Source organism: Peromyscus leucopus, chromosome 4, assembly GCF_004664715.2.
Source record: "Peromyscus leucopus breed LL Stock chromosome 4, UCI_PerLeu_2.1, whole genome shotgun sequence".
Classification (NCBI taxonomy): Eukaryota; Metazoa; Chordata; class Mammalia; order Rodentia; family Cricetidae; genus Peromyscus; species Peromyscus leucopus.
Genome location: NC_051066.1, coordinates 122,733,939 through 122,747,400, shown reverse-complemented (window position 1 = coordinate 122,747,400; position 13,462 = coordinate 122,733,939). Strand labels below are relative to the sequence as shown.

The window sequence follows — 13,462 nt, the reverse complement described above, 5'->3', positions numbered from 1 at the left end:
GCCTCCTGAGTGCTGGCATTTAAAGGCATGCACCCCCACTGCCTGACCAGCTCTGAGGATTTGGGTGAGGGGATTGTGTAGCTGGGAAGCCAGACTATCCTCATCCTTCTTGCTGTTTCTCCTTGAGCATCACTTGGCCTGTCTGTGTTGGTCTGCTGTGAGCAGCAAGCAGGCTAACAGATCCACTAGGATTTCAGCACAGAGCCTGGCACAGAGCACCTGGTCAGTAAGGACGGCCACTGTCTTTGCCTTTCCATTTCATGTCATCTGTCTGGGAAATGAGGAAAAACGGAAGTGTTTTTGCCAGTCTCTCACACCAACTCAGCATAACATTCTGCTGCTAGTCTCCAGCAGACATCAGCTGGTGCCCATTAACTCCATTCAGCCTTGCCAGGCTCCTGGGAGCTAGTTTCAGATCCTGCAGGCTAAGGGCTGAATGCCACATGGCCACACCCTTTTTTTTTTGAGACAGGGTTTCTCTGTGTAGCTTTGCGCCTTTTCCTGGAACTCACTTGGTAGCCCAAGCTGGCCTCGAACTCACAGAGATCCGCCTGCCTCTGCCTCCCGAGTGCTGGGATTAAAGGCGTGCGCCACCACCGCCCGGCTTGGCCACACCCTTTAATGTAAGTTGCAGGTTCTAGGTTGTCTCCTGTGCAGTGACAGACTGACCATAATCAGGAGTCTAATAGTCTCTTCTCAGGGTTGGTTAATTTGCTAGAGGGGTTGGCAGAATGTAGGGAAACAACCTTACTTATTTGTATCTATTACAAATGTTTTGTTCATTTACTGCATTACACATGAATAATACAAATTTTAAAGAGCACCTACAAGCAGCCAGATAAAGAGCTGTGTGTGAGGTCTGCAGGTCCTGAACACAGGAACTTCCTTGCCATGAAATTGGAGAACACTACTCTGCGTGTACATGATACATTCTTCTTCACAAACTGAGAGTTAGCTCCCTTAGCCAGAATCTTTGGGGTTTAATGGAGGCTTCATTATGTAGGCATGATTGATCACTCTATTAGTCATTGGTGATGTACTCAGCTGAAGGTTGTAGGTGGGTGGATGGAGCTGAAAGTAGGATTTGAAGTGGAGAACAGCATTGCAGGTAGAGGACAGAGCTTGAGCAAAGGCAGGAAAGTGCCCTAAGGGCATGTGTGGGGAATGTGCTTCTTTTTCTTGCATCATAAGGTATGTGAATTATGAATTAGGTTTGCCAGGAGCCTTGACTTCCATGCTAAGGAGTTGGGACTTCGTTTTTTTAGTTAGAGCCCTTAAAAACGTTTGCTTCCGAGACAAGTGTCCTGTTAAGTGGTGAGTGCATCGAGCACAGAGGTGAGTTGGGGGGCTGATGCTGTCACCCATGTGAGAGCTGTTACTCTGCTGGAGAACTGTGGAAGACTGACACAGCAAGGTAGTAGTTAGGGGAGGAGAAAGAGTTCCTGTGAGACTGAATACAAAGGAGAGGGAGATGTCAAAGAGCCATTCAGGGGCCCAGTTTGACTTATGAGGTACCATTGTAGCTGCAGAAACCTCCGAGAACAGTATTTGGGAGGCAAGAGGATGAAGGCAGCTCTGACTAGTCTGTATTTGAGGTACTTGTGGGACACAGGAATAAGTGTTGGCTGGGCAGCAGAAATATAGGTTATCTGAGCTTGGGAGAAGGGGGTGGAAGCTTTCTGTTGCCGAGGGAGAAAGTATAGCACGGAAAAGGGAGTCAGCAAATGAAGAGGAGAGGGATAGATTAGTGGAAGGGTGTTAAGAAATCGTGTGGAGACAGAAGCCCAGGGGAGAGATTTCAAGGCTTGCAGAATCAGAAAGCCTGATGATGCCGAAAGAGGTGCAGTGGGGTTAGGGAATGAGAGCTCATGTCCGACCTGAGGACAGTTCGCGGTGAGGAACTGTCAGAACTTGACAGGTGGACATGGAGCAGAGGGGTGGAGAGCGGGGAAAGCACCCAGGGAGGGAGCTGTGATGTGTGTCCTGGGCCGAGCTGCTAAGGGCTGTACCTACCTGCAGGCAGTCCGAGGAGAGGTAGCAGACAGTAGTATGGGGTTGGAGAAGGGTGTTGGGAGTCAAGCAAACAGTAGAGAGACAGAGGCAAGTACAAAGTGGCTTTTCTGTCTACGGAGAAAAGCTAGAGGATGAATGTAGTCAGATATTTTGGGGGACAGGAAAGAAACCCTGAGGGCTCCCTGAAGTACCCCAATTGCTGTGATCAAACAGAAGTGTGCCCTGTTTGTGGAGGGGAAGGATTAGTGGGCTCTGGTATGCAGCAGATGACATAGTAGCCTGTCCTGGGATGCTGGCATGTGCTTTTCTTAAGGAGTTTCTCAGTTTCCATCTCTGATTTATAAGCTGGTATAAATCTTGAACTTAAGAAAATTTATTTTGGCCCAAAGGGTAGATATTCCAAATTTGGAATGATCCGTATTTACCTTTCTAGTTTTGCTCTACTCTATTCTGTTTTTTTACAGGTATGTGGAGGAGAAAAGGGTCATGTTATTTACAGTCAAAATAGCAATGAGCTGAGCACGGTAGCTCAAGCCTTAACCCCAGCACTCAGGCGGAAACAGGAGGATCTCTGTGATAACCAGTAGGAACAGGGTGACTGAAAATCATTTTGGACAATTGGCTTTTTTTTTAGATCTGATATTTTAATTTTTTCATTCCTATTTTGTTTTTGTTTTTGTTTTTGTTTTGGGGTGTGTGTGTGTGTGTGTGTGTGTGTGTGTGTGTGTGTTGAAACAAGGTCTCACTATGTAGCCTTGGCAAATCTCAAACTCACTATATAGACCTGGCTGGCCTTGAAGTCACATCCCCTAGCCCACATTGAACACCAAAGCATTTAGTATCCTGCTACTAGCCTTAGAAAGGGTCTCCTCGCTTCCATTCTTGTGCTTTCTTCTACCCCCAAGTTTCTTTTCAAAGGAGTGCTGAAACCATGACTTACACGATCACTGAGGCTCTAGTCCTCAATGGCTTTTCATTCTCAAATCACTGTAGTGACTTTATCCTGTCCCTGATCTGCCTTCCTTTGCCACACACACCTACTCTCTGAGCTTATCTGCTCAAATCTTCCCCATCTTTGCTCTAGCCTCCGGTCCTTCTGGCTGTTTCCTGACCTGTCAAGCGTGCTCAGCCACGGGAACTTTGGTCCAGTCTCCCTGCCTGGGGTGTGTGTGACTCCCTCATATTTCTGTATAATCTGCTTCTTTGGCCATTGTGCATCTTTGCCTAGTTGTCAGTTTTCCAGCAAAGTATTTCCCAACTTCCCAAGTCAGATTTGCATATTGGTTTAGGATTCCTCATTTGCTTTTGTTCATGGGTTTCTAACTTATTTATAGTTTGCCTCCTCCTGTCAAAATGTAATCTTCCCCAGAACAGGGAGTGGTGTTTGTTTGGTTCATTCCTTTGTCCCCAGGGCCTAGCAGAATTCTTGAGAAACAGATAGTTTTTAGTATTTGTAAATGAATGAATGATAGCTACTTCTTGGAGCTATGAGGATTCAGTTAGGTCAGGAGCCTGCAACTGATAGCTCACTTGACTTTTGGTATTGTACTTGTTGTTGAGACAGGTTCTTGCTCTGAAGCCTGGGCTGGCCTTGAGCTCCTGGGAGTTCTTGGCCTCCCACACTATCAGAATTAGGGTTGTGGGCCACCATGCTCCACTGGCTTCATTGGTTATAGTCAACTCCATTCATTTACGTGCAGCCTGGGGCAACAGAGTCTGATAGTTGCAAAAGAGATCTGAAAAGCCTCAAGTATTTACTCTCGGCTGATTCTTAAGTTGGATGACTTAAACTGCATGCCTAGCACCATGTCTGGGACACACTATAGACAGTAAATGATAATTCCTGTTGGAGGCAGGTGGTGCAGTTTTTATGTTATCAGTTAATGTTACCAAAAGGGCATTGTGGGGCTGCGAATATAGCTCAGTTGGTAGAGAGCTTTCCTACCATGCAGGAAACCCTGAGTTTGATTCCCATGTCACATAAAATGGTGGCACACCTTTTGTAATCCTAGTACTTGGGAGGTGGAGGCAGGAGAACCAAATCTCCACAGTCATCCTCAGCTACGTATCAAGTTGGAGGCCAGCCTGAGCTACAATGAGACCCTGCCTCAAAAATAAATAAATAAATAAATAAATAAATAAATAAATAAATAAATAACAAAAAAAAAAAACAAAAACCCCAAAGTACCTAGTTAAGAAACAAATTTAGAAAACATGGACGTTAGCTTTGAAGAGCTAGTATAAGAGAGTAAGAGGCAATTGTGATTGATATGGGCCTGATGTGCCAACTCAGGTCCCTCTTCCTAGCTCCCCTGCATCTCTGTAGTTCCTAATGCATGTCTGCAGCATTTAAGATGCCTTTCAGCATCATGTGTGATACTCTATTTTTTTTTCCGTTTTTTTTTTTTTTTTGAGACAGGGTTTCTCTGTGTAGTTTTGGCGCCTGTCCTGGATCTTGCACTGTAGACCAGGCGGGCCTCAAACTAACAGAGATCTTCCTGTCTCTGCCTCCCGAGTGCTGGGATTAAAGGCATGCGCCACCACTACCCGGCTCATGTGAGATACTCTGAAGCTTAAGTGCTAGCATACTGACTAATTTCTTTTTCTTAATTTCCAGGGAATAATAAGTCACAAAGGGAGGAGCTGGACTCCATCCTCTTTCTTTTTGAAGTAAGTTTTGATTATTATTATTATTATTATTGTTGTTATTTTAGCTTTTATAAAGTCCTTGTTAAAAATAAGATATTTTATTTGTTCCTTAAATTTACCTGAAGACAAATAGATATGACTGTGCATGGCTGTACCCTGCCCTCTACCTACTTTTACAACAGATACTGCTAAAAATGTTCATGTGATTTTTCTTTTTAAAAAATGTACTGAAGTTTCCCTTGTATGAACAACTAGATGTAAAGGTACTAGTTGGAAGAGTAAACACATTTTAAATAGTAATAGCTTTTGCTGTTTTCCTTTTATGTGAGTTTTACATAAATGTCCTCTGTCCCCAAACTATAGGTGACCTGTCTTACTGACATGTGAATCTGACATACAGAAACTCAGTTTTTCCACATATATATGGCATATTTTAAAAATTATTTATTTGTATGTGTATGGGTGTGGGGGGGTGTTGCCTGCATGTGTGTCAGATCGCTTATGACTGGAATTACAGATGGTTGCTAGATGCCTTGTGTGTGCTGGGATTGTACCTGGGTTCTCTTGAAGAATGGCCAGTACAGCTCTTAACCACTGAGACTCTCCAGCCCCTCAATAAATTATTTTTGACATTGATGGGGTTATGTCTCTGTGTACATAGGTAGTCTTTAAAGCTGGAATGATGTTTGGCTGTGGGTTTTTTAAAATTAAATTAGATTTTATTTGTGTACATGTGCATAGCTGTGCCACAGGCATACCCCCACAGCAAGCGTATGAAGGTCAGGTGACAATCTGCTGCAGTAAATTCTCTCCTTTCCCCACGTGGGTCCTGGGGATTTAGCTCAGCTTGTCAGGCTTGACAGAAGGGGCCTTTACCTGCTGAACCGTTTTGCCAGCCCCTTGGCAGTGTTTTTGCTTTTGAACGTTTTTGAGACAGGGTCTCTCCATGTAGCCCTAGGTGTCCTAGAACTCCGTATAGACCATGCTGGTCTTGAACTTGAAGAGATGTACCATCACATCTAGCTTTTGGCAATGTGTGTGTGTGTGTGTGTGTGTGTGTGTGTGTGTGTGTGTGTATAATATAAAATTCTTCTTACTCAAAAATGTACTAGGCAGGTGCTAGATTATGAACACCAGAAAAACTAGAAAACTAGACTCAACTACAGATTAATAAATTATAAGTTAAGAAAAACATTTACTTATTTGGTGTGCGTGCATATTTCACAGTGCCTATGTGGAGGTCAGAGGACAACTTTTGGGAGTTGGTTCTATCCTTCTACCAAGTGGGCTCTGGGAGCAAACTCAAGCACTTTTCCAGAGTGAACTACATAGTGGACCCTCTAGATTATAAATTCAGAATGTTAATTATTCATAGTTTGAAGTAGTGTGTGCATAGTTTGGTGTAAGAAGATAAACTGGGGGTTGGGGATTTAGCTCAGTGATAGAGTGCTTGCCTAGCAAGCACAAGGCCCTCAGCTCAAAAAAAAAAAAAAAAAAAAGATAAACTAAAGCTGGCTAGTGGTGGTGTATGCTTTTAATCCCAGCACTCAGGAGGCAGAGGCAGGTGGATCTCTCTGAGTTTGAGGCCAGCCTGGTCTACAGAGTGAGTTCTAGCACAGCCAGGTTACAAAGAGAAACCCTGTTTCAAAAATGAATGAATGAGTAAATAAATAAATATAAAACGAAAAGTGTGTATGGGGGTAAGTGTACATGCATACATACCTGTGAAGGGCAGAAATCAACTTTGGGGCTTAATGATATGCACCTGTAATCCTAGCATTCTGGAGGCAGAGGCAGGCAGATCTCTGTGAGTTCAAGGCCAGCTTGGTCTACACAGAGAAATGCTGTCTTGAGGAGGAAGAGGAGGAGGAGGAGGAGAAGAAAATAGTATAGAAGAAGAAGGAGAAAGAGAGGGAGAAAAGGAGAAGGAGAAGGAAGAAAAAATAGTATTACCTGGCTCTGGGGGTGGCTCAGTGGGTAGAGCACCTGCCCCACAAGCCTGACAATCTGAGTCGGGATTCCTCAGAACCCACTTGAAAAGCCAAATAGGGTAGAGGAAATGTCTAAAATCCCAGCATACCCGGGGCTGGGGATTTAGCTCACTTGCCTAGCAAGCCCTGAATTCGATCCTCAGCTCAAAAAAAAAAAAAAAAAAAAAAAAAAAAAAAAAAGACAGGAGAAGCTCTCAGGGCAGCTTACCTTGTACACATAGAAATGAACAGGAGAGACTCTGCCTTAATCTAAGTAGAAGATGAAGACTGACATCTGAGACTGCCCTTTGACCTGTGAATGTATGTCATGGTTGGTTTTTGTACACGTACACGTACACACACACACACACACACACACACACACACACACACACGTGCGCGCACGGTTACTGCTACATGTACTCTTGAGTAATTTGTTGTGTACTTTTGTTTGGTTTTGAGTGCAACAGAAGCATCATCATGGCATACTATCATCTGTGACTTGTGTAGTGCTCCCAGCTGATTTCTAATAGTTATTTCACAATTTAAAATTCAGCTTCAATTTATCCATTGGGTGTTTTTTTTTTTTTTCTTTGTCTGTAGATAATGGCCAACTTTTTCAGTGGTCTTTTTTTTTTTTTTTTTTTTTTCATGTAATCTGCTGGCTTAGCCTTACATTACATTTGCAATTAGAAGTGATAAAAATGATCATTGTATTTTTATCTCAAAGTGAGTTTCACTTATGTTCATGTTTCACCAATAAGACTAACATATTCTGTAATTTTTAGTAGCTGCTCTATCAGATTACACAAGCTCGTTTTTATTTCTAGCGTGGTCAGATTGTTTGAAAACAAATAGATGGGTTTTTGTATTTTCAAGTTTCCCTTTTCTCTGTATTAATTAGATGATGACTCTTGTGCATTCCAATTCTAGATATTTCAGGGACTAATAATTTGCTGGCATTTAAGGATTTGTATTTTTTTGTGGTTTTAGGCAATTTAATTTTTATATACTTAAAATTTTATTTAAAATTTTTATATAGCATATTTTGTTCATATTCTTTCTCTTCCCAAAGCTCCTCTAGATCCTCCCCTCTCCCTACCTAACCAACTTAATGTTCTTTCTTTTTCTTTAAAAAAAAAAAAAAAAAGCACCCCACCCTACCCCACCCCACCCAACTCCAAACAGCAACAATAACAGAATCCCAACAACCATGGTGTCTGTTTTGTGTTGGATGGCTACTCCTGAGCATGAGGCTTGCCTTGGAATATGGTTGATTGAAGAAAACTCATTTTCCAACTTCTTGCAGATACCAATTGCGGACAGCTTCTTGGTTAGAGGTGTGACTTCATGCCCACTTCCCCTCCTTCATGCTGGGTGCTTTGTATTTTATATCTTGTAATTGTAACATCTGAAGTGTTTAGTAGTTTAAATCTGTTGGTTATCTTTTCCCACACAGTGGCTTCTTCTCTTGCATCTGTTGTGAGATCAATATGAATCATACAGATTTAATTTTTGTTAAGCCTTTCTTTTTCTACATGGATTTGTTTCAGCTTTTGGCAGGAATTTGGGAGTGGTTTCAATTAGAATTATTTTATATTCCTTTGAGGGTTACTACTAGGATCTCAGGATGAATACTCAAAACTTCTGAGGGTAGGGCTCAGGGGCTGGAAGGACCAGACATCTGTCCATTACAGTGTTGGTGTGGGAACTAGCTCTTTGGCTCCTGCATTCTTTGCTTGTAGATCCCAGATCTTTCTTTTATTCCTTTCCTTTTCCTTTCTTGCTTCTGTCTCTTCTATTTTTTTTTTTTTTGTCTCTGTTAGTTTCTCCGAGTCCTCAAAACCATGCAAACCTTTAAGAGTTGTATTTGTTGTTATGTCTCTTGAAACTAGTTTTTCAAAGGTCGGAAGCCTGCAGAGACCTGAGTCCTTGCCTTCCCACAAAGGAAGTTTGATGCCTTCCTTCCTGTCCAGAGATTCTGTACTGGGGAGGAAGCTATTAGGGATACATTACTATTTACAGAGAATTAGTTGCCTGTATAGAAGAACAAATATATATTATTCAAAGTGTCATAAAACTTTCACTTTGCATAGTAAATATGGGTGAATGATGAACTTGTATTTCTTTTGTTTATGCTCTATGCTCTGCTCTAGCTTTATAAGTTAGCTTGTAATTTGTATGTTTCATGCTGGGCACTAAGCAACTTCATTGCTGCTTCCTACATTAGAAGTGGTTTATGAGGGTTCTGAGGTGAATACTCATCAATGTGTAAATAATTGAGAAAGACTTCTTTTTAAAGTGGTAGAGTTATTAATATGTTAAATTACAGGAGCGATCCTGTTCAGAGATAGTCTATAAATAAGAAATGGGTTGGAAGAAAGTAGAGAACTAAGAGAATTTATGGAGGCCTGGAGGACTATGTAAGAGAGCTATACCTTCCTTGGTAAGGGGCAAAGTGCTGGGACAACTTTGGAAGTGGAAGCAATAGTTTCACAGTGTTATAAACTGTGGGATAGCACAGTGTTCTGGTGGAGTAAGTGATGGGCAACTAAGGCTGGCAGCTCAGGCCATGAATTCCAGGCTGTAGATGGTTGTATGGAGATGAAGTCTGTTTGCCTTTACTTCCACTTGGAGCACATGTGCCTCTGGAAGATGACCTAGCTACCTCTACTTACACTGTCACTTAGGATTTCTGTTCCTGTTGGTTCATGGAGATGATTATCATCCTTTTGTTTTTTTAAAATTCATTTTATTATTATTGTGGTTATGACTAAATTTTTATTCTTCTTTGAAAAGCATTTGTCTGTCATTGCTGGTTGTTTCAAATGGAGATGTAGAATCTCAAAACACATTTAATTAACATACATAAAAAAAAACTTATGTAAAGGGAACGAATCTCTCCTGCCTACTTGTTTCCAAATAACCAATCAGAGGCTTAATATTATTTACAAACTGTGTGGTCTATGCTTATTGTTAGCTAGCTCTGACATCTTAAATTAACCCATTTCTATTAATCTATGTATTGCCACATGGCTGTGGCATTACCAGTCTGCTGGCATCTTGTTCCTTGGGCAGCTGGATGGCATCTCCCTCACTCTGCCCTCTTCTACCTGTATCTCTTTTGGATTTCCCACATGGCTCTTATCCTGCCTTACCATAGGCCAAAAACAGCTTCTTTATTAACCAATAGTAGCAACACATATTCACTGCGTACAGAAAGATCATCCCACAGCAATCTTACATTGATCAGAATCTGACTTACAAGGACCATTGTTTAATCCTTTCCTTCTGAAATAGATTTATGTCTTTCTAGGTTGGTTTTCTGTGTTGCTGTTGGTGATCTCATGTAGGCCTTTGATCTGAGTTACATTCCCAGTTTTTAAATATTTTATTTTTAAGTGTGTGTGTGTGTGTGTGTGTGTGTGTGTGTGTGTTTGTTTGTCTGTGTGGGTTTGTGCATGTGAGTATAGTACTTGCAGAGGCTGGGAGAGCCCATCAGATCTGGAATTTTTAGGTCTTCTGCAAGAGCAGTATGTATTCTTAACTTCTGAGCCATCTCTCAAACCTTCGTATATCAGTTATTATAGAAGAAAGTTTGGGAGGTCTGTGGAGTTAGGTGACCTGTCCCAGGTTGCATATTTACTACGTAGTAGCCCAGGGACTTACCTGTGTTCATAACTCATGGCCATGATGTGAGTTCCACCACCACCCCTCATGTCTATTTGAAACATCCTACCATTGGAGAGTCTAGATGTCTTCAAGCCACATTCTGCAAGATGTTTCTGTCAACTCGTGCCCATTCTTATACATTCATTCATTCATCCATCAGACAGATGTTCCATGTACATACTACATGCCAGGCGCAGGTCTAACTACTGTCAACAGCCTTAAGCAGCACAGACAGGGCCTTCAGTCCTTTTGAAGCCTGTGCTAACATTCATGGCAAGCTGAAGAGTTAATTAGGAAGAAACAACTTATATTGAACTCCAGTAATGACCTCCTGAGTTAAGAGGACATGCCTTTTTCAGAGTTATCATTTGTGGTGACACTTGAGGAAGTTACCTACACAAGTGAAAGAAAGTGTGCTTAACACGCGAGGAACCTGATGACTGGGCCTCAACTCCATACTGTCCTCTCCTGAGAACCCTCTAGATGCAGCCCCCAAGAGGTTATTTTAGTGATACATAGGATGTGTTTTAATTAGATATGATCAGGCACCCTGATATGAAAATGACCCTAATGAAGAAAGAGGATGAGTATAATGAAGAGAGAGGTTTTATATTCACTCTTCCCTTCGAGCAGCAGGCATGTCACACAGGGTCCGTAGAGGTTTGCACAGACATGGAATCAGCAGACACGGACGAAAGCAGGCGCTCTGCTGTGTTTGTGAGAATGCTCAAGCAGGGCGAGCCACGAAGCAGAATTTAGGGTTGTGGAGTTTGAGTCATCGAGCTGACCCTAGGCTGGTGTTCTCTCTGGCCACTGAGTGATTCGGGAGGAGGCTCAAGTCTCAGAGTGTGAGAGCGTAAGAAGGGATTTGGGATTGGTTGGTCTTAGGCCCTTTCTACAGGAATTGGCTAACTCAAGGAGGATAGTCTTTCCCTTCAGTGAGGCCATAGACCATTAATATAAAGCGGTCTGGCACCTTGAATTCCATCCCTTTCCAGCAGAGAAATAGGATGGTTTGCAAGTAGTATAAATTTATTAAGAAATAAGAAAATTCTTAAATTTGATAGCAAGGAGTTTTTTCACTCCCCGATACTTGATTGAAACACACACAGAAGACGTTTAATTTACAAAACCTGCACTAGACTTCTGCCCGCTCCCTACATCCACAAACCCACACCTACACACATCACAGAGTTTGAAATTATGGATAAACACAACACTTGATTTTCAGAATCTTTATTCTAAATTATCCTTCTAGACACCAGAATGGGCTCTTTATAGTCTGTAAAATGAGACCAAGCTGGTCTGCCCTGCAGAGTCCTTCACCCCTGGGTGCCAGTGGAGCTCTTCTCCTTGTTTGCTGTTGTCCCTCTCTGGGGAAGCGCTCCCTCAGCCCCAGGCTACTTTGCCACGCGCTTCTTTTGCTGTCCCTTCTCTGCCTTTTAGACTAGGTGCCTTTCTTTCCAGGGACTTTGACCCTTTTTGTCCGGCCCACTCTTTCTGGCACTGTTCAAACTCACTGCGTTCTCCTGGCAAGTGTTGCTGGGGTGAGGGGTGGGGAGTGCTCATTCTTCTAGTGAACTTGTGTAGTGAGCCATAGTGTGTGGCCATTTGTTTGTTAGCCCTTAATGCAGCTATGCCTTAGCCTCTTACTGAGGCCATAAAGTTCCCCAGCCCAGCAGCCATTACTTACAGTTCTTTGTGACCCCACAGTGATTCGCGCTTGTTAATATTTATTGTTGGATTAAAGTCTCTTAAATTCTCAACCTCTCTCCATTGTAGTTGTTTGGTATTTTTGCATCAATAGCATTCTTTCCCCCACCTAGAACTTGCTAGATAAAAGAGACAGGGGTCAGAGATGTCTCGGTCTAGATCAGCTTGACAGCGATAAGCTAGTGACCTTGATGGAGCATTTAAACCTTTCTTTGCTTTGGTTTCCATAGAGAGTGAGTCAGGGTAGGAGGAGGTGAGCCTTGCAGTCTCTTCCAAGTGCGTTAACCTGCAGAACTGCAACTGAGCGTTGTTTGAAGTGTCCATACAAGTTCATGGAAAAGTCCTGTTTTTAGTATGAGATTTAGTCTTATTCTTCCATTTTGTTTTAAATTTGAAATGATTTGACTCTGGTTAGAGTCCAGTTTTATTAAATTTTATCTATTTTATATATGTGTATTATCTATTTAAAATTATTTATTTTATTTATGTGTATGAATGGTCTTCTGCATGTATGTATGTATGTATGTATGTATGTATGCATATCACGTGTAGTGGAGAAGCTGTGGGGTCTCCCAGCTACTTCCCCTGAAAGGTCATTCCTCTTTGCTAAACACAGGGTTAGATTTTTCATCTTACTGTAGGTCTGTCCTTGTGTGGGAGGGGACTTCCAAGAGTTAGGGTTTTACTGTAGTAGATTTCCTGGGCTTCTTGTTAGTCCCAAAGTGTCATGGCTGAGGCCTGAGCATTGCTCAACTTCCATGGAGCAAGGGAAGATGGCTTCAAAGCCACTTTCTGTAAACATGAAATTGAAAAGCCATGCAGATTTCATTCTTTTGTTTTCATGCTTGCTTTGAGATGAAAATGACATTAATATAATGACAAATCACTCCACCACACCTTCCAGCCCTTTTCACCCTTTCCCCTTTCCCCAAGCTAAAGGATGCAAACTCGTGTTTGTCCAGGATGGGACTCTGTGTCTCCTCTCTGTCCCTCCTTTGGTGGAAAGGGAGCCTGGGCTGGGAGGCACCAAAGGGAGAGGTAAATTGCAGCAGGTGAGCTGCACAGTGGGTACAGGTGCCATTTGGGCTTCTTACAGGGCACATGGGAAGGGCACGGATAACCACAGGCACAGCTCTCTGTTTTCCTTCAGTACTCAGGTAGATGTTTGAGATTCACTCACCCCAGGCCGCCACGAGTGCATTTTCTTTCCTCTCCACAGATTTTGGGGATGTTGGGTCGATGACAGGGTCTACATTTGCAAAGCCTTGACCACATGGCTATGTTGAGGAGTCACTGTGTGACCAGAGGAGAGCCTAGGGCTGCAGTGGGTTTTACATCCTACTTTAGCAGATTTCCAGGTGAGCGTGTACAGAGTGGACTTAGCCTCTTGTGGTTCCTAAAGTAGGGAAAGAGAATTATAAGGACTTTCCTGATAGCAGTCACAT

At 42.5% G+C, this 13,462-nt stretch overlaps 1 protein-coding gene across 2 annotated transcripts in view; it reads left to right on the top strand.

Annotated features, from left to right (window-relative positions):
- The window catches only part of Ralgapa2 (Ral GTPase activating protein catalytic subunit alpha 2), a 273,441-nt gene that overhangs the window by 30,420 nt on the left and 229,559 nt on the right, over positions 1–13,462 (top strand). For both annotated transcript variants that reach the window (XM_037205268.1, XM_028881854.2), the window contains exon 3: positions 4,631–4,683. In XM_037205268.1, the coding sequence (XP_037061163.1) occupies positions 4,631–4,683 (53 nt within the window). The remainder of the gene's footprint in view (positions 1–4,630; positions 4,684–13,462) is intronic.